The sequence below is a fragment of the Acanthochromis polyacanthus genome, chromosome 4, assembly GCF_021347895.1.
Source record: "Acanthochromis polyacanthus isolate Apoly-LR-REF ecotype Palm Island chromosome 4, KAUST_Apoly_ChrSc, whole genome shotgun sequence".
Taxonomy (NCBI): domain Eukaryota; kingdom Metazoa; phylum Chordata; class Actinopteri; family Pomacentridae; genus Acanthochromis; species Acanthochromis polyacanthus.
The window spans coordinates 33,956,398-33,977,239 of NC_067116.1; the positions used below are offsets into that span (position 1 = coordinate 33,956,398).

General features: G+C 40.1%; 1 protein-coding gene across 1 annotated transcript in view; it reads right to left on the reverse strand.

The window, feature by feature from the left end:
* prdm5 (PR domain containing 5) overlaps window positions 1-20,842 on the reverse strand; it is a 49,048-nt gene that overhangs the window by 10,028 nt on the left and 18,178 nt on the right. Inside the window, exons 12-14 of the mRNA XM_022199492.2 lie at window positions 18,955-19,115; window positions 15,003-15,096; window positions 5,372-5,457 (exon numbers count right to left, since the gene is read on the reverse strand). Coding sequence (XP_022055184.1) covers window positions 5,372-5,457; window positions 15,003-15,096; window positions 18,955-19,115 — 341 coding nt within the window. The remainder of the gene's footprint in view (window positions 1-5,371; window positions 5,458-15,002; window positions 15,097-18,954; window positions 19,116-20,842) is intronic.

The window sequence follows — 20,842 nt, forward strand, 5'->3', positions numbered from 1 at the left end:
TTGGTTTGAGACTGAACAACACGAGCTGTGTTTGAAATTATTTTTACTATTTACATGTTAAATGGTATACACTGAGTTTTAAAGTGTCCAATCTTTGTGATTTACAGTCTTTTTTGTCAGACATGATCCCAACAGGCCTGTCAGATGAGCTCCAGTAGCTCTTCATCAACACCACCTGTCATGCTCCAGCTGATTATTTTGATTCAATGGTATTAACTGTATAAGGGGCCATTATTAACATTATTTTTTATTTTAGAAATGAATGAAATAAAGAAGAAATGAAATGAAATTATTGTTTGAATATTTTTTCATACAACAGCGTTTAGATTGGTTTGGTAAAGTTTCCCTTTGCAGTACAGGTGAAACCTGTACATTTGAGCCATGCTTCCATCACATTAAATTAACCCTTTTCCCTTATTACTCCGCCAAGTTATGTGACGATCTGCATTGATTTGTCTGTCCGTCTGTTTGTCTGTCTGTTAGAAATATTATTCATAAACGGATTAATGGATTTGGAAGGAATTTAAAGGTAAGAAGTGACAAGGACCAACTGATTAGATTTTGGCAGTGATATAGCCTATAGTCTGGATCCACAGATCGTTAAAGATTTCTGCATCATTGCAAGATAGCAGCACGGCATCACTGTAACTATGACAACAAGTGGCCTGCCTGCTGACTATCACATGATTACAATCCTACTGCAAATTGAAGGCTGCGGACTTATTGGGACTTATCTGTCGGAAATGATACCGGGAACAATTGATTAAATTGTGGGGTGTTTGGGAGTCCCATCATTTCCCACCGCCTGCTACATATTTAGGTCACGCGATTCGGTATCCGTACATAACGTACACAAGCATAACATACATTTGTGCACAGTGCAAGGTCATTTTGTTTGTGGGTACATTTATATGAAATGGACACATTCTATGTTGCTGTGATTTCTGATCATCAGTAATTAATAAACAAATGCTGCATTTCTAAAAAAAGAATTCTGACAATGCCATATCGGGGAATAAACAGCTTTGGCGGAGTGCTGCACTTTCTGAGTGCTTTTCTTGTCTTATAAATAATTCCATAATCAATCCATCAATTTGGCTATTTCCACTTTTTAACCATTGTGTCTTATTACAAGCATGTATCCATGATTTTTCACTGTTTATTATTATGAGCGAACCATTTGACCATTGCATTTAGCCAACTATCTTCATTTTTAGGCACAATATCTCTTGGCTTCAGTAAATTTTAAATTTTTTATAGTTGACAGGATTGATTCATTTATTTGTTGCCAGACCAATTTCCACAGCACTAAAGAATGGTCTGGCTGCACCTCATTATCATTCTGCTACAGGGGATAAAGCCCAATCTTGTTTGTGTTCCTTAAAATAAAACAAGTATTTTGGCCAGTACTGAGCCCAGGATGCAGCAATGCTGCCCCAGGGGTGAGCAATGTCATTAAATTCAGTTAAAAATCAAATCAGTTGTGCAGTGCACAATTCAAATCTTTATCAAAGCTTGCCATTTTCAGTTAGTGTGTCGATACTCAGAGGTTGTTGTTGTATTTCCCATAGTCAAGGGGATTTTGAAACATTACACACAAACAGGAAAACCCGTGTGAAATAGCAGGCTCATACTCCAAATCTACATCCAGTGAGTTTTAGCCAACTATTTGCACTTTTTTTATCTGATTTGTGCTACTTAGTTTTCATGTGTTCTCAATCCTTTGCAACAGTTACAGCGCAGTCAGCCGCCGACTATGTCATTTTTCATAAATCTGTAACTTCATTTTTTTTGGCAAATTACTTGAGTCAGTCTTTCCATGTACTCCTTTCAATCTGCAGAGGCACCCCCTAATTAACCCTGATTGGGAATCACTGACCTATAGCCCAGTACACTTACACAATATTTTTGCCCAAGGATAAAAGGCAATATGATGACAAAAACAAATGTTTTTGCGATCATAGAACATAGAGGCACATCCTTTTACATCGGAGAGCAATATTATTAAAACATTCTTTAATATCCAAGATGTCAGCAGCTTGTATCTGCATCAAATGTGTTCCGCTTTGGTTTGGCGATGATGTGGTTCGCGGTATAAACAAACTGCAGTCGCATCCATCTCAAATCGTCTGTACATTAACAGTGAGTTGTAGCTCTTTCAGCCAAATGGCATTAGTTTTTCTCAACAGTGACTTCATCTGGCTCTGCTGTTTGTAACTGTTCAGCCCATATTTCAGAGTGCTATGAGTAAAGGCAGATCTGGGAACATTAGGAACAAAACATCAGTCAGTTTAATCAGCACCACACTAGAAAATTATACCTGCCTGTTTCTACTGAGACACGCCAACCTGGGCAGGATACCTCCATTATCAGAACACTGTAACAGCACAGCACAGTGCTCTGGACAGCATTAAAAAGGAACAAATCTTAGAAATTACCAATGTGGACAGGCCCTGACTGTCACAGTCAAAGCTGTATGAACCGATGATGGAAATCTATGACGAAATGCATATCAAGTCTCATTCGTCAATAGTGACACCACCACACATATCCAGATGCTTAGAGAACTCATGGAAATTGTCGCTTTGGTGAAGAACTTCAATGGGTCGAAAAGTGACGCAGAGAAATGAGCTGCTCAGGAAATGACTTCACGACATTCAGTACCTTTTCCTTCCTCCACCCCGAACATTGTCCCACTTTACATTTACATATTTCAGTCACCAAAACATTGCCATGAATATTGAGCACTGTCATGTAGATTACAGCCATCTTAGTTCATAAAAAAGTAAAATTCTGAATGTGAGAAGCCAACATAGTGCAAGTCAAATGTATCCAAGTGCATTGAGTCAGTAGGCAGTGCTGGAGGATCTCTGAAGGAATCTGCAAGTGTATAAATTACCTCATAATTAAATTTGTAGGGAGTGTCACGTATGTTAGACACAGAGGAGCCACAGTTTTTTCACATGGCAAGGTGTCTGAGAGTTTATTCACAGTCTGCAATTCAGACAATGGCTAAACAAAAAAAACAAAACAAACGGAAGCACAGCATTTGAGAGTATATGATTAAAATAAATGGGGCACCTGGGAGTGAGTTGGCATCTCTTTCACTCGTTCTCTGTCTCCACCTATTCAATTTCTTATCATTTTGTATCTAGTCAGTCTGAATTTTGCATGGAGCTCACATATCCATTAAGTGGACAACGTGTATGCTGCTCTATTTAGTGTTTGAGGTCAAAAAGAATTTGAGAGTGCCCATCCGGTTGGCTAGTTAACAATATCATTCACTGAAAGAGCTATAAAGTCCTGTTCAGACTATTATTGCCACTGTAATTAAATACTCAAGCAGAGATGAACGCAGACAACTCAGTTTCAAACTGTAACAACCTGTTTTTGAATTAAAAACATACACATAAAAATCTGGCTGCACTCGTTTTGTATTCTGAAATACGATAAAACACTGACAGCAGTGTAGTGTAGGTGTTAATAGGCAGTACATATTTTGACTTGTCAAAACAGGAAAAGCACAATAAAACAGCATCAGGACTATGAAACTGAAGCAGTTACTGTGAATTAAACCATCTTTAATTGTGTTGTTTACACCGATCCTTTAACTTCTGGGGAAATGAGAAATGATCTCTGAACCAATATCTCCATATATATGTGTGTACATGTGCTCATATATGTCAGTGAAGAACTGAAGTAATCAAAAATTGCTTAAATAAAAAAAGAAGGTTAACTCGGTGTATTTAAGTCTGGAAAATAAGGCTGATTCTGTCATTGTTGTGAATAGATAATGTTTAAAACATGGATTTTGCTACAAAGATGCCACAAATTCTAATGTGTGGATGTTCCACACAGATCTGCAAACCAGCAGCACAGAACATCTGTACAATCCCCACAGTTTCAAGTTGGGCACCATAGATCAGTGTCACAATTCAGTATTAACCACACAGAAAATATGGTCCTAATCCCCCGGTGGTTTCCAAGCCATAATGGTGAATAATTGCCAGAAAAGTGTTTCTGCAGAGTATTATGATGTCATCATAACGTTGCTCTTTAGGATATAAAATGCCATTGCATCATCATTTTTATCATATTACATATTTGTGCACACGTCTGTCATAATTTGCCTGTGGAGTCCACAGCCACCACTGAAGCCTCATTGGCTGTCCCAGATCTGATAGGTCAAGTTCAATTTCAACTTTTCATTCAAGGCAACTATGGTGTCCAAGTGTATGTGTATGCAAAATTAGAAGACAGCAGCAGTTGGTTGTTTTTGTGTGCAAAAGATACTGTTTGTGTGTCTTTAGTTGATAAAGGCACATACACAGCTTATTAACTGGAGCTGAAGTTTGCTGCTTCCAGCTGTTTGTAGGAATGCTTCCTCTGAGTTTAATAAACCTGCACCATCAAACCACAGCAGGATCCAAATGAGTGTGGAACAAGTGCAAAAATTTCAGATAACACAACACAATACCTTAACTTCATGACTTACTTATAATTTTATATATTACATGGGTAGTCTTGTAGCATTAAAAGAACATTTTATTGTTCCATAATTGTCTGTAGCTACATAAATTATTATCATACATAGACAGATTTTTCATTGTTGAAATCCTAAATATACCATCTTGCCCATGGGTGAACGTCTTCCTGTTGAATACACAACAGCATCTTCTTTTGGGCTATTTTGAACAATGTTCTTCCTTGATAACCAAAACTGCATCACATCAGTATTAATTTATGCACAGCACATAATTAGCAATGCTAACTGTAAACTACATGTAGAAATGTAATACCTTCATTTTATTTTGCCATTATTTTTGAACACTGCATTTGGGCAACAACAGCAGCATAAGAGAAGTCCTGTAATTCAGTTCTGCCTTTTGGTGTTAGTGAACCACCTTAAGATCTTCAGTGGCCTCATCAGTACCGGATTTTTGCATTGATGCAAAAACTAGGGTTTGTGAGGTTACAGTGACCTCTTACCACCGAAATATAATCATTTCATCATTGAGTCCAAGTGAACATTTGTTCCAAATTTGCAGAAATTTCTTCTTTGTATTCAAGAGATATCATGTTCATGAAAATGTGACACCCTGAGAACATAACGCCTCTGGCTGCGTCTGTCACTGGCACTCAGGTATGAAAGCCTACTGCAGATGGATCTTGAGTTTTGAATTCTACTCTGCACATCCAAACCATTTATCCATCCCATCAGGATTAACTAATAAATTTTGATTGTACTTACGATTTGATAAACTGTAATATGAAAGGAAATCGTAGCATGTGTGCAGAGTAGAATGGTGTAATTTGAATAAACAATTGATATGCAGACAATAATAACAAAGAAAGAAAGGCGGAAGCTTACCCGAGTGTGTGTGCGGATGTGCATCTTCAGGCCATCGTTCTTGCTGAACGCTTTGTCACAGTAGGGGCACTGGTATGGACGCTCACCTGGGAAATGGAAATCATTGGTGTGCATGAGACATCATTCATGCATGAACCAGACACTGTTTACCTTTATTACAAGATCATGCAAGAATCCATCTTGCCAGACTTCAAGCTATGTGGCTGAACCACAGTTGGCCGGACTAATCAGCGTCCTATGAAGAACTACTGGGAGCTGCAGCATGTTCTAGGTGTTTTTTAGTCTGTGATAGACAGTGATAGATAGACGGTTCATCCATGAGCGTAGATTTCATTTGAATATACGAGGGGGATTTATTAAGCAGGAGGACATGTGAGACGTCCCTCAGGAAATATTGCACATCTAACACTTCATTTCCTGCATTCTGGTGAATTTTTATGCATCAATTTGTGCCTTTTCTGCATTAATTTATGGCGGAAATGTCTTTATTTGTTTAAAGGAAAACACAAAAGAACCCCCTCACAAAATTCAGAAGTCAAAATGTGACATAATATATACAGCCCAGTGCTAAAGAACAATAGTTTCCCCTGTCTAAGTTGTTTTTGCATCTACTACTAAAAATCAGAGCAGTTTTCAAAATACAAGGCTTCTGCTTCTTTCAAATTTTTATTGGTCAGGGACAAATGTATTTGTTGTGAATACTGAGAGAGACATGCATTCCATGTGCACTTCCTGACATTTCTGCCAATGCGTTCATCCAATCACCTGCCAAATATTTTTTGGGATGTGTTTTTAACATTTGCAAACAGTTTCCAAGGGCAACATCACAGACGGTCCTGTGCAACCATACAGGTGTGAACTACTTTTGAAATTCACATTTAGATCTCAGATATATCACAGAAATGTGTGGATGCGTCCTCTATAACTCACATAGAACATTCTCAAAGAACATGCACATTGCACACATCACACTATTTCCCTCTCGTCCTGTAAATGCCCTTTTTGACCCTTTTCACCCTGACCTGGCTACTGGTAGAGCAAATATCATTCACTCTGGGCTGTTCATGTCTGATGCACACTGACTTTCCACTACAGTGCAGCAGCAGCTTGTGTTGGCTTCACTTGATGGCTCGGTATCTGAGCCTCGACTGGCCAACAGTTTAGAGCACATCAGAGGCAATGTGGCTTCTCCTGGTTGGATCAAAAGCGAATCCAGCCACAGATCCTATCTGAGCGCATGCTGCTGATGACAAAGAGAAAGTGACAGGCTGTCAGTCAAGCAGTCCACGGACACATGGATCTGTTTACCAAGAGCTGATCCACAGGCAAGATAGGAGCCTCACAGTTGATTACTAATCTATAGAAAGGATGTGAGGTAACCTATAGAGCCGTGCTGAAATTAAAGATTCAGACAGGAAAATACAGTACTGATAAGAAAAAAAATCTGGCTTCAATAATTGCTTATTTTATTTCATACTCTTCAGTCAAACTGAAGATTAAATTCACTCCCGTGTCCAGAAAACTAAAAATACATCTGGGGATCGTACTAATCTACATTTTCTGAAGTCTCCATCCTAATGAAACTCTCTGCTGAATTTCTATATCTGCCTTCAAGTGTACACACTGCACTTTAATGAAGCACTGCCAAAAATAGATACCTACAGCTACACATTTGTTGGCTCATTCCTTCAGTACAACAATCTAATTTCTGATCCACTTCCCAGTAACGTAATCTCCCTTCAGTGACTAATTGTTGAACAGGCAAGCAAGTAATTTTATTGATGGGGGAGATGTTTTGCCCCTTTAAGTAATAAGGTTAATTAGCTGTGTTTCCTTGGGATTCAAAATGCAAAGATGCTTATTAAATCAGAAAATCCATCTAGGGAATATATGAGAAGAGTAATATTATCCCACTGCTATAAACATGACTGTGTTAGAGGAATGTTTCTCACATCAAGTCTAAGTCTGTTTAAACAGCCAGGATGTCAAGGCTTGATTGAGATGTACAGTCAATATTTAAAGGCCATTATTCTATACTTATATAACCCCAAAACCCACTGGTAGGCTTGAAAAGCCTGTTGTCTTTTTTTTTTTTTTTAAATGCTGAAATTGCACCCTTTATCAGATCCAGGAACTGTAATTTCAGACAGAATTGTCTGATTTTCAACTTTACGATGGTCCCTAAACTATTCAGCGGTGATGTGCATTCCATTAGGAAACAGAGTCTAAACTTAAAGTTGTAATATTTCATCGCAGCCACTATATGGCACATGTCTTATTTAAAATTATGCAAATAATAAACCATTAGCATAAACCAGATTATGTAAAAAAAAAAAAAAAACACTTTGTCTTCACATAGCATGAAGCCTGTGACTTTCTACATAGATACATGGCAGATTTACAAGTCAGGTTCAAAACCCACCATAAACCCCCACAAGAGGGCTTCAGAGGAGCACAAGGAGACACACTGTGACACAAACTGATAAAACGTGTAACCTCAACTCGGTGTGGAAAGGGTTAACATGACATATGTTGGCTGATGACATATACAGAAACGTGCACGAGGGCAGCTCAGTGTTCTGTCCCAAAATCTGTGCAACCTCAGCCTCCAGGAGGCCTTTTGTTGACAAACAGGAAAATCTGAATCCCAGATGTGTTTTGAGACAGAGGAGAGCAAATCCTATGTCTTATGTAGCATGTGCGGTATCGGGTTAAGGCCCAGCGTTAGCCTTGGAGAGTCCTGGGGAAGGCATTAGTGTGCTAATAGCACTGGAGCACAGTGTGCTAGTGTACTCTGCGGCTTGGATCACATCCCTCCCGGGAGCTGGCTATTGTCAGTTAATACATGGCACAGACAACCACACCCTGCTAACACAGAGACTCAATAAGTGAACAGCAATTTGCCTACTTAACCTACACACTCTTCGATTCTGAGCATGCGTGTCTCATTTGGAGAACACAAACAGAGAAAATGATGGTCTTCAATCTTCTGACAGCTATCACTCATAAATACAGTCACTTATAATCAAATATCACACTCAAAACTACTTTAGTTAAACAGTCACAGTGCTACTCAGAGCCTTTGCAAAACAGGAAATAAACAAACGCTACTTGGAAACTTAAGTAGTAAATTTTTTGCAACTTTGGTCTTCGTGCGAGGGGCTCAGTGTCTGTTCTGCTGAGTGTTACTGTAACTAGAAACCCTCCACTTATTCTCCAGATTGAGCCAGATTGTTTGGGGATTATGAGGGGTGGCTGCAGCACTGAGCCGGGGCTTTATATGTGTGGAGATGGTAACTGATTTAGCATGTGCTGAAACAGTACACCATCTCTTTGACCCCAGGTGTCTCCCCCGCCCCCTGCTGTGGCCCTCACACTCCTCGTCTGCTAATCGATCCGTTTGGCACCCCTTGTGTGTTGTATATGTGTGCGCATACAGCCGTGTGTCTGGTTAGCAGATGGTCGGCTTTGTCGTTTTTGCCTGCCGCACAGCGTTCGTGTTACGGAGAGTGCTTTGTAGCTTCGGGGCTCCGGTCTGAAAGACATTAGTGCTGTCCGTCAGAAATTAATTCCCAGCTTCCTCCAGTTCAGGCAGACAGTGGCCCTCCACTGTCCTTCTCTCGGGCCTGAGCCACATGCCGACAGAGGCCACAGAGGTAATGTGATATCAGTGTGTTAAAGATGATAAGAGATTGCCTTTGATGAGCAATAGAAATGCCCATAATTTTTACACTTGACCTTTCCATTATGACCAGGGTCTCTGTAGATTTCTCCACTTCCTCAAACAATTCGCCTAAAGTCGCACGTGTGAAGCGACTTAATCAGACGAATCCATGCCCGAGTCTCGCCACACATGCTGCAGATCTGAGCCTGACACGTGTCTCAAAAACAAATTAAGCGTCTCGGCAGCCAAAAAGAAGTCAGTCTGCAATGGTGAGTCCCTATTTATCACAGAGACAGACAATAATTCACTACATGGTGACTTTGCTGAACTAGATTGTAACCATGACCACAATGAAGACAAACAAAGTCATCTGTACGTAAATAGGTTCCGTGATTTCAGAGTTCTGCCAGATGTCAGTCTGGGGGCAGCTGTTCTGTCGCAAGATCACTTACAGCTCCAATGTGTGGCTTTATTAAACATCAAAATATGGCCGTCGAAAGCTACAATCGCCATAACAAATGACAACGTGATCAAGACAATTATTCTCCCTGTGCAGCCCCAGCAGTACGGCTGGTGTGGGTTAACAGCATTAAGTATTTCATTGTGTACTGTTTAATATCATTTGTTGTCTTAGCGAGAAAGCCATATTTGCTCAAAGAACAGATGTCTTCTTGCCTAAGGTTCACATGGCAGTGATTTACTGATGTTATGATGCTACATGTAGCACAACTGCAACACAAGCCTTCAATTCATTGATGCAAAGTCGGAGCAAATGTTAGCAAGCCAATCCTCAACCTACATCTGAGCAAAAGCAGACACTGGGAGTTTGTCTGCATACAGCCTGTTTCTAAAAGACTGTATGCTTTGATAATAATGATGACCTGGTGGCCTGGACCACTGAGACCTCTGCCTCTTCAGCTTGTCAGTGTGGGTGTAAATCACAAACTGTATTCAACAATGTGAAACAAAAGCAATGTCACATTAAATAACAGCAGGTTTCATGAATCTGAAAATGTGGTGACTCTCTTTCAGTTACACATAGGTTATATTAATGTAAGTGTGACTTTTATGAAGTTCTGTGGTGTCCAGGGAAACTGTTTGGTATTTTTGCTCTCATCCGATTACATTTTCACTGGTCTGGCACTAACAAGTAGTAGTTTTTATAAGTCCTTAAGGAGAAAAGCACTAAATCTGTAGGCTTCCTGGATGAATCCATTATTCATGGCAGCTAGAGGAACTTTATTGATTCTCCAAGGGAAATTCCTGCATTATAACTGCAAATTACATATCACAAAATACTGTTTTAAAAATATCTACTGTACAAAAGATAGAAATAAAACAGAACTGAACCTGATCAGAGACTAGAGTCGGACTTATTTATGAATACTTGAAATCGGCTACAAACTAATTCACACTCTAAGAAGTCATTGGTTTTGTTATATTTTGTTTAAATTAATGGCCATAAAGCTGATATGCACTAAATGCGCTACACTTACTAGCTTTTTATGATTCATTTTGACTAATAAGGCTAGCCTCTGATCCATCGATTGGATCAAGAGTAGGTATGACTTCAGTGGATTTTACTTTGCTTGACCGCAGATGCTTTTACATTAACAGTTTAATTTAGACATTATAGGATCTTTATGAAAAGAGCCACTGTGGCACCAAGCAGCAGTACGGTCAAGTTTAATAGCCACTGATGGATTCTAAAACTTATTTTGCAATTGAAACCTTAATTAATGATCATTATGAGTGCAGGAAATTGGATCTCGTTTTTGTTGAATGAATCATTTAAAATTTTCTCATCAATTAGATCATTTAATAGACAGTGAATTGTGAAAGATTTAAGTACATCATGTTACATCTGGTTACAATGATCTCATTTCGAGCATCTCTTTGTGTATTTAACTTTGTTCTGCTGTAGCATCTACATTAACCTGGGGGAATTTAAGTCAGATTTCAGCTGTGTGAGGCCCTGTGTATTACTTTCAACCCATGCTCAGTCAGTAAAACATTGTGTGTTGATGCATCCCATCACAGACAGCTGTTTTAAAGTTGTATTTTCTGTTTATTTATCATGTCTCTGCATGTTTGGCTTACAGGAAGCAACAGTTTTATCTGTTGCCTATGAGAATAATTATGAACAACAAAGCTAAATTTATAACAACTGGTTGTTTTTTAGCTATTGAACATGTGCAAGTACCCTGGAGACCTGCTGTTCCGACTGCATGTGAAGCTTGCTTTTTTTAAGGGTTAAAATGCACACACTGCTTTGTTGTAACGCTGCTCATGGGCTAACACTGATCACCGCTGCCAACATGACATGTCCTATGATGTCAGTATGACAGCAAGTCACTGGGTTCTGTCAGCGTTTCCCTTGGCACAAATCATTTTCATGACCCCACTTTGGTTATTCACCACATCATGGCACACATGGTGGGAAAATCTGCTTTCACTGAGCTGTGATGTGGACAAGAACATATTTGCTCCATCTTGGGGCCAAAAAGAATAATTTAGAAAATAATACAAACATCCATCATGACTACTGAGTTCCACAACATCCAGCTTTTTGACAGCTTCAGTTTTTATGGCTTGTCGGTGATCTCATAAAGGCAGCGTTTCTGAGAAGACGCCTGCCTCTGTGGCACTACAGCTAATTTGCTTGAGCTCAACACGATGTTCTAACCAAATTAGATTGAAACTAAATCCAAGCCAAATATCCAGAACACGTTGTCCAAACTCCTCAATGCTCCCAGGTTGATTTTTCTTTCAAATTTCTCTTTAATCTATTTCACACTTTTCTCCCATTACTCGCCTGTTTCTCTCTTAAAGCTCTGAAGGTAAAATGATAGGGGAAGGAAATCTCCAAGGAATCCTTACAAAGTCCTCTGTGTTTAACAGGTAAATAATCAATGCTGACTTGTTCCTGTGAAGCAGGAAGACAAACAAGATGAAGCTTTCCTGTCGGCCATCCAGAGAAGCTGCAGGTTTAAAGGCTTCTGCCTCAGCTGGTGGCCTTCTTTAAGACATCGCTCAGTGGAAAAACAAGATGTCTGTAAGATTTTCCTTACATTAATGAGTTTCTTTTTTTGATCTGGGCGACTTTAGAACACAATCTGCATACCCACGGATGAGCTGCATGAACTGTCTGAGGTGCTTCTTGTCGCTCAGGGAACGACTGTTCAACCAGAGCTTATTTTTTCCCCCTCACACAAAAAAACACAACAAACAAAACAAAAAAAGCCCTAGTCTATAGAATGAGGGGACAGATTTACAGCCAGTCAGGGTCAAGGGTCATCCGGCTGGATGCTTTCTTGGAGTGGTCTTTTCTCTCTTTGCTCCTTTCTTTCTTTGAGGTGTCCCCTCGGCTCCCACCCCTCCCCCAGCATTCCTCTCTTTTGTTTATTCTATATAAATACAATCAGACTGGGCCACGGACCACACTGGTATACATTCCCTCTTTCTGTTGGTTTGTCCTTCACACATACACATGTACGCAAACACACACACAGGCAGCCTGCACACACATGGATACAAAGGGAGCTGTTGACAAAGTGTGGTAGCCTTGTCAATGGACCAAATATACACGTTTTGACACACTAATCTTACACAACAGCTGGAGAGGTGGTTTGATGGGCTCTCATAAACACTGCTGCAATAAATTATGGTCTGAGGTCTGCCGTGAGATCCGGTAGTACAAAAAGACCGGAAAAGAAGCTGATTGATGATTTAAACACTGATGAAATTACTGCACGCGCTTCAGAGACTTACAACAGGTGAGTCTGTAGCTGCAGGACAAGAAAGACAAGAAAGACACGATGAAGTTAAAGTGAAGAGAGGAAGACGATAGCCAGGAGTGGGCAGAGAAACAGAGAGACATGAAAAGACGAAGCGAGGCCAAGAAGTGTGTGTGTGGCCGTGCCAGGTCTCTGCACCAGTCTGTTGGTAAGGAAACGCACAGGAATGTGTAGCTTTCCAGTTTAAGGCAGTTTAATGAACATCCAGGGCTTTATTTTTGTGGCGGCACCGAGGCTGGCACAAGCAGCGCTACGTGTTGCAATTTTCTAACATTAAAACGTTCATTCATTTGAACCAGTCTTGATCTGTGCAGAGTACATGGAGTGAAAGTGGAAGGAGGCGCATCCAGTCCAGGATTAGGTGTTATTTGGGGTGTTTGGGTTCATCAATATTGTGCCAAGAACAGACAAGGACCTGAAGTAATAGTTCTAAATTTGGTTTATACACTTACTTAAAAAGATCAATACCACTTTGACATCTGTTTGATAAATGTGAAGCAACAGGGAGCTGTTGATTAGTTTATTTGAGCACATTAATATTATATTTGCTTAATTTGCATAAAAATCAAAGATAAAAACAGCAACCTGGTGGTTTTATAGGAGTTATGTGCCAGACACCTTCTAAGGTCAACAGACAGTAAATCAACAGGCTTTACTGTCAGGTGGATTTTGTCACTTCTGTACAGTCAGCTTAGCTGTGTCCCCTTGGTTTCATTCTTAATGCTAAGCTACGCTAACCTAGCTGTTGACTGTAGCTTCATATTTCAAAAGTGCAGACATGAGATCTAAGAGTAGCATTGATCTTCTTATCTAAAGAAGTGAATAATCATATTTACCAAAATGTGAAACTAGCCGTATAACAAGGGCAAATGAAATGTGTGACTAACATGTGCAATAATCTAAATGAGTAGCGCCAAACTTTAAATTGACACTGCACACATTTCAACCCACATTCTCGATGTGTCAGATAAACAGTGAAAAATGTTGCTCACTGTTTCAGGAAGTACAACACAACATCCTACAATGCCTTGTTTTGTCAACAACCCAAAGATGTTCAGTTTATCGCCAGGAAGAATGAAATCAAAAAATATTAAAATGTATGATGTCACAATTTCTTTCTCAGTTTGAACTGATCTTAAGATTGCAGTCTGAATGCTACGGACATTTATTTGAGAAAACTGAAACCAGTTTGAAGTCTGTTTGCCAAACTATGAAGCTACAGTGAGCAGCATTAGCTTAGGTTAGCATACTGATATTTAATTTGTTTAATTTGCATGAAAAATTCAAGTGAAAACAACAATATGGTTATTATACAGGGAGTTATGTGTAGCTCTGGATGTGGGACAGACATGACATGTTCAGTCAATGAGTTTTGCATTTGCTGGCAGGGCCCTGCGACAGACTGGCGACCTGTCCTGGGTGTCCCCTGCCTTCGCCTGAGTCAGCTGGGATAGGCTCCAGCACCCCCCGCAACCCTAATGAGGATAAAGCGGTGTATAGCGAATGGATGGATGGATTTGCTAGCAGGTGCATGTTGTCTTTTAGTTTCGTCACTTTTAGCAGAAATGCCAGCTATTCCCGCTGAGTTCTTGATCTAGATCTAGACACTTTAATAACCATGCTAAATAAAATGTGAAGCTAATTCTTTAACACGGGCAATTCAAATGTGTGACCGGCTGGCATAATATTCTTGAATAATGGCACCAAGATCAGGAAATTGAAGAAAACTTAAATCCAAAATTAGGCATCTAGTCAATTGATTCATGAGTTAATGTGGTCGTTAAGTTGTCAGAAAATGGTGGAAAAGATCAACACCATTCAGAAGTCCAACATGACATCCTAACATGTCTTGCTTGGCCGACAAGTCAAAGATAGTCACGTAACTGTCACACAGGTGGAAAGAACACAGAAAATAATCACATTTACGAAGCTAGAATCAGACATTTTTTACTTTTTCCTTGATTATTTGTTGCAGCACTGACATAAATAAAGTAAAAAATAAAACTGAATCTGATTAAAGCACACATTACTCTGTTTGTACTGATCTAAAGATTTAAGTGTGAACATTTTATGGACATCTGCTCATATGATACTCCACATCTTTCACTCCGAAGCTGCAGGTGATGTAAGGTCCATTTAACAAGGCATTGAGCTGTGAAGGACCACTGACCTGTGTGGCTGCGGATGTGGACCCTTAGCGTGCCGTTGCTGGCAAACTTTTGTCCACAGTATGGGCAGATCTTCTCCTTCTCCCCTGTGTGTGTCTGGCAGAGAAATGATAAAACGGACATATGGTGAATGTTAAGGAAAACATTTGTAACCTCTTTCCTGCATTAGTAAACTGTGATCTACTGTGATAGCCTGATTTATATCAGATACCCATCAGAATATTATCAGCAAATTAAGCTTTTTCATGCAGTATCTTCAAACAACCATAATTTGATTTTGGCACAATCTGAGAATCTACATTCCACTTTAAATGTCATGTTTGTAACTGAACTATGCTCTTGGGTCAAGAATAAACAACATTTCAGCCTCCATTATGTACTCAGGTAGACTCAGTGAATGGAGATGCACATGTTCACATGACAGTGGACTTTGTGAGCACCGCTGAAGTCGGGATCAAAGAACACAGACGATGCAGATTTTCCCGGGTCCAAAAGCCCAAGAGGCCTAAAGGCCAGGGTGCACGCATGCATTCATCCTCCTCCCTCTTCCTCCTCTCCCTTCACCTCAGCTCCGTGGACGCATGAGGGCTACACATGCAAAGAGGCAAGACGAACATGTGGAAAGAGTGTACAACCTCCTCCAACCCGCCTCCCCCATTTCCACTCTGCTCCTTTCCCCTCTTTGCCTTGTTGAAAAGTCCGCTCTGAATTCCTCCTCCTCCCGGTCTGTTGTAAATTCCCGAGAATAATTGTGAGTATGAAAGGCTCAAACTCAGAGCGACAGTTTCAACAGCAGTACAACAATACAGGAACACCTCCTCTCCGGGCCCCCATCCTTTCCTCCATCACCCCACCGTGTCCCTCTGACACCTCGGGTGTTTCGTTACAAAGGCTCCATCCACACTCACACACACACACATCGTCCCACAGAAACACACACACATGCACATTAACCAACACACACTCACACACAATCATGCAGAAATAAATCCACTTACATAAACACGTGTCCCAGATGGATCAATGTTGCATTATTTAGCATGTTGTTTGCACAACAGAGAAAACATCACCTTCATGTATCTCCTTAATGACAGATGGTGTATATGGGTGTGTGTATGTCAGTATGTTTGTGTGTGTGGGTATGTATATCTGTTCGTATGTCTACGTATGTGTGTGAATGTATATGTGATTGTGTATCTGTGTGTATATTTGTTGGAGGGTGGAAGGTTTCAGGATTTTCACAGTGTTTTGTATTGTGTTGTTTTTGTTTTTATCCTCTGTGAGGCACTTTGTGTTACTCTGTTGTATGAAAAGTGCCATATAAATAAAGTTGATTTGATTTGATTTGATTCATAGACAGGCAGGCAGGCTTCCTATTTTCACATGGGAATTCAGATTAGCGGGGAATTTGCTGGGAGTTGTATGTAATTATCAAAAGCTTTTTTTTTTTTATAAATAATTTGTACATTTGCAGGTACTAAATAACAACCCAGCAATTTTCATTCATACATGCATTCTTCCAGCCCAGCGCTGACAGAGGTGAGGCTACCTTCTATAATGTACAAAACATACAATACATGCACATACATGCTGACACACACATACACACACACCCTCTCATACAACACAAATCCATGCTCACTGAGGAGAAACACAACAGCGCTCCACAAATAACTCCGGCCTGATATGTGACTGTTCATTTACACAAGTAACATATTTAAAGATCTGTTCTGTTTTGCCTTAAGCATTAGAGGATAAAAAGAATGTGATTGCATAGCAGCAAAAATATCTATTCCAGCAAGTCATTCAGTGTCATCTTTGATCTTGACATCTATTTTTCTTATTCAAACAAATGTTACTTCTTTCTTTTACTGCCACAAAATAAACTGACATTAGATTAACCTTCAAAGGTCTCTAAAGTGTAAAGCAATACAGACGAGAAACCAAAACTTGTTTAACTTTCAAGTGTTTGTAATGAAATTGTGCATCATAGCAGAGCACAATGAAATGGCTTAAACTGTGCTGAAAAAACACATTGTTTTTAAGGAGGTTTTCATACAGTTACAGTTGAAGCAGCAAAAAAATGTAAACTGCAACCAAGACTAAAAGGGTTCAGGACGCTATCCATCCATCCATTTTCACGCCACTTAATCCTCATTAGGGTCGCGGGGGGGCTGGAGTCTATCCCAGCTGACTGAAGACAGAGGACACCCTGGACAGGTCACCAGTCCATCGCAAGGCATTTGGGACACTAAACTTCCAAATATTTGACTTATTCACCCAGTGAATGCATCTGTTTCTGCTCAGAGATGAACTTGGAAATCCAAATGGAAAAGGGAAACAATTAGACAAGCGGCTACTTCCATAATCAATTAGTGGTTTTAGTCGTTTTCCGATGAAAATACGAACAAAATTCACGTGTTCCTGCTTTTGAAACGTGAGAATTTTCCCCTTTATTTGTCATTTTAAATTTGTGTTTTGGACTTTTGTATGGAAAAACTTACCAATTGAGTTTCATATTTGTTTCTGCAATTTCATTGACTTGAAGAGAATAATTGAAAAAAAATCTTTTAAATCTTAAATAAGTAATAGTCATTCAGCATCATTAGGTTAATTATTTAACCCTCTGAACCCAAAAATCTGCTAGCAGGGTTGAAAGGCATTTTATCTTTGCAGAAAACAGCCATAATTACACAGTTTATTAGAACCAGAAACTATTAAAAAGAAATTAAAAACATTGAGTTAATTATCAATTAATCATGTATGATGTGCAGGTCCGCTGGGAAAATTACCTAAATCGCCTTTAAATAGTGATATTTCATCAAAATCACTTTAAAAATTACCCCACAAATAAATTATTTGTACCAGATTCTGTAAAAAAAAAATAAAAAATCTGCACTTGTCAGTACATTGTACAGCCAGAAAACTACTTGGGGTTCCAAGGGTAAAGACAGAGGTAAACTTGTGGGTCAGATATTTCATGATGTTAAAATACTTATCCTTCATCATTTACTTTTGACTTTCATCATGTGTGTTGAATCAGAAACGCTGCACCGAGCTCCATTCAGAACATTGCTGTGATAATTATTTGTGATTATTTGAGGCGCCAAGTTTTCTCAGACAAACATTTGCAGAGTGCACATTAAGTAAGATTTCAACAACAGTAAGGCCACAAGCTGGGCTGCTCTACACATGTAAACACAGTCAGTGAGTTGTCTTCTCCTCTGCAACCTGACTTTGATCAAGGCCAGATCTCTCAGCAGCCTCCAGACACTGTAAGCAGTGAGACGGTTCAACATGCCTGTCTTCAGCCCTACTGTTCTGAGACAACCTCCAAGACATTTCCTTTTGCTGTGTGCCAAGAAGCTGTTTGGTTTCAATCTTGATCCATAACCACACCGGACGTTGTCAGATTTAGGGCTCATAATCTGCAGCGAGATCTGTTTGGGGTTTTGAGACCCTGCGGAGCTAATGGACTAACTGCCATTTCTAATCAACACAGGAATTGATTTCCAGGCCTTCATGGGCAGCAACGGTCAAGACGGATGTCTCCGGCAATTTTGATCGTCCAAGTCTTTCACAAGACGAGGAGCGAGGCTGCTTGTGAAACAATGGAAATGTTTTGGTGAAGTGGATGGTTAGGCAGTCACTTCATTACTTGTAAATTTAGTTTGATGGCGGATGATGGATGATGGAAAATCGTGTTTAACTGTAATTTAGTGAAACTCGATTACTTCTGCCTTTCACTCAGAATGCAGTCTAAACTTAGCAACTATATAAAGACCATTCTGCAAGGTTTCATAAAGTATTTTCTGTTACGTTTGAACTCTTTTCGAATAAACACAAAACCAATTTAGTTTGAACTCAATTTCAGGACAAAGTGACAGCAGCCCCAGCAGACATGCAATCACCGCCTGTGATTGAGGCCGTCTGGCTCGAGCTCTTTTCTCTCACCTTCTTGTGGCTCTTGAGGACAGACGGAGTGACGAAGGCCTTCTCACACAGGTCACACTTGTACTTCTTGTGGCCGTCGTGCACCACCTGGATGTGCACGTTGAGCGTGTCCTTCCTCTTGAAGGTAGCGTCACACTGGTCGCACTTGAATGTCCTCTCACCTGTAGCAGGGATAGACGGGGCATTTGTAAGAGCCATTTCCAGTTAGCCATTGTTGTGCTTCTAAACACGCAGTCATCAAGCACAGCAAGAGGGGACCCAATTTCACCGGGGCGATTGCGTGGGCAGAAAACTACAAAGGGAGGGCATTTCATTGCGCAGACAAACCCCAAACAATGCTCTTCAGAACGGTCGGGTTCTGTCTTTTTTTTTTTTTTTTTTTTAACAAAAGCTGTTTTTATTGTCTATCTGTAGCCAAACACATCCCACGGGAAACAGTAAAACAAACTGCTCCACCATATGTTTGGTCTGAATTTCAAGCTGTTCTGTTTTATTGTTTTTTTTTACAGTGCACTGAAAAACAGGCCTGATTTTATTAATCATTCCACAGACAGCACTCAGACAGTTATGTCGGGGCACAATCTCAGCTGTTCACAGAATGAGGCCTGATGTTTTCCTTCACGCCTCCACACAACAGCCTCTATTGTTGAAGGGGACATGTTTCCATTATATGGAGATCATTCAATTTCTGCACAGCAGCTTAGATGGAAGGAGCAAATGGTTACAAGCTTGTGCTCATTTTCCTATTACCAAAGCCAATGATGGTCAGTTTAATAAAGTGGAACACCAGTGGAAGCTAAGGTTCACTGTGTTCTTAATCACACTGAAACATTCACTTGACAATATTTAAGGTCAATTACACCCTCACATCAAGATGGCATTAATACACGGAGCGGAGCCTCAGTCTGACAATAAACCACATGTATAGACATTAATTTATATGCACACAAACACAGAATTATTCTCAGGAACCTAAAATAGGGTCTAAACACAACTAACCCAACATAAATGTACTGCGCTTCATGCAAAACCACACCTTCCGATTTGAGATTAAATTAGCTGTGAGCTCAACTCCACCCACTATATAACTTTGAAAAACATTTCAAAATGCATGTGAGGCGCAAGCTGCTTAATAGCTGTGTTTCCAGAGTATATTTTTATGAGCACTCTGATGCACTGTCTTACCAAAAGTTACTGAAAACTGCACACTTCTTTAAAAATTCCTCAGTTTCACAAAAAAGTATTGATGCTGAATTGAGGTGTTTTTTGGCTTTTTTTTTTTCCATAAGAGAGTTAACGTGCTTCACAACAGATGGAAACAACTGTTCTGAAAAAGTTCTTATGTAGCAAACACTCAGCTCACATAAACAATCAGCTGTTGTTGCCTCTAGATAAAAAGTACAATTGAGAATTTTCATCCATCCATCCTCTATACACCGCTTTATCCTCACTAGGGTCGCGGGGGGTGCTGGAGCCTATCCCAGCTGACTCGGGCGAAGGCAGGGGACACCCTGGACAGGTCGCCAGTCTGTCACAGGGCTACATATACAGACAAACAATCACAGTCACATTCACACCTTCGGGCAATTTAGAGTAATCAATTAACCTCAGCATATTTGTGGACTGTGGGAGGAAGCCGGAGTGCCCGGAGAAAACCCACGCATGCACAGGGAGAACATGCAAACTCCATGCAGAAAGATCCCAGGCCCAAACCGGGGATCTTCTTGCTGCAAGGCAAAAGTGCTAACCACTACTCCACTGTGCAGCCCAATTGAGAATTTTGAAGTTGAAAAATATTCCCGAGGACCTGCGTCCATTTTTATCCATACATGGCCAAGGCAACTGGTGTTGTTTGTTCTTACTTCTTTTAGGTTGTGTGGCAGTTCGT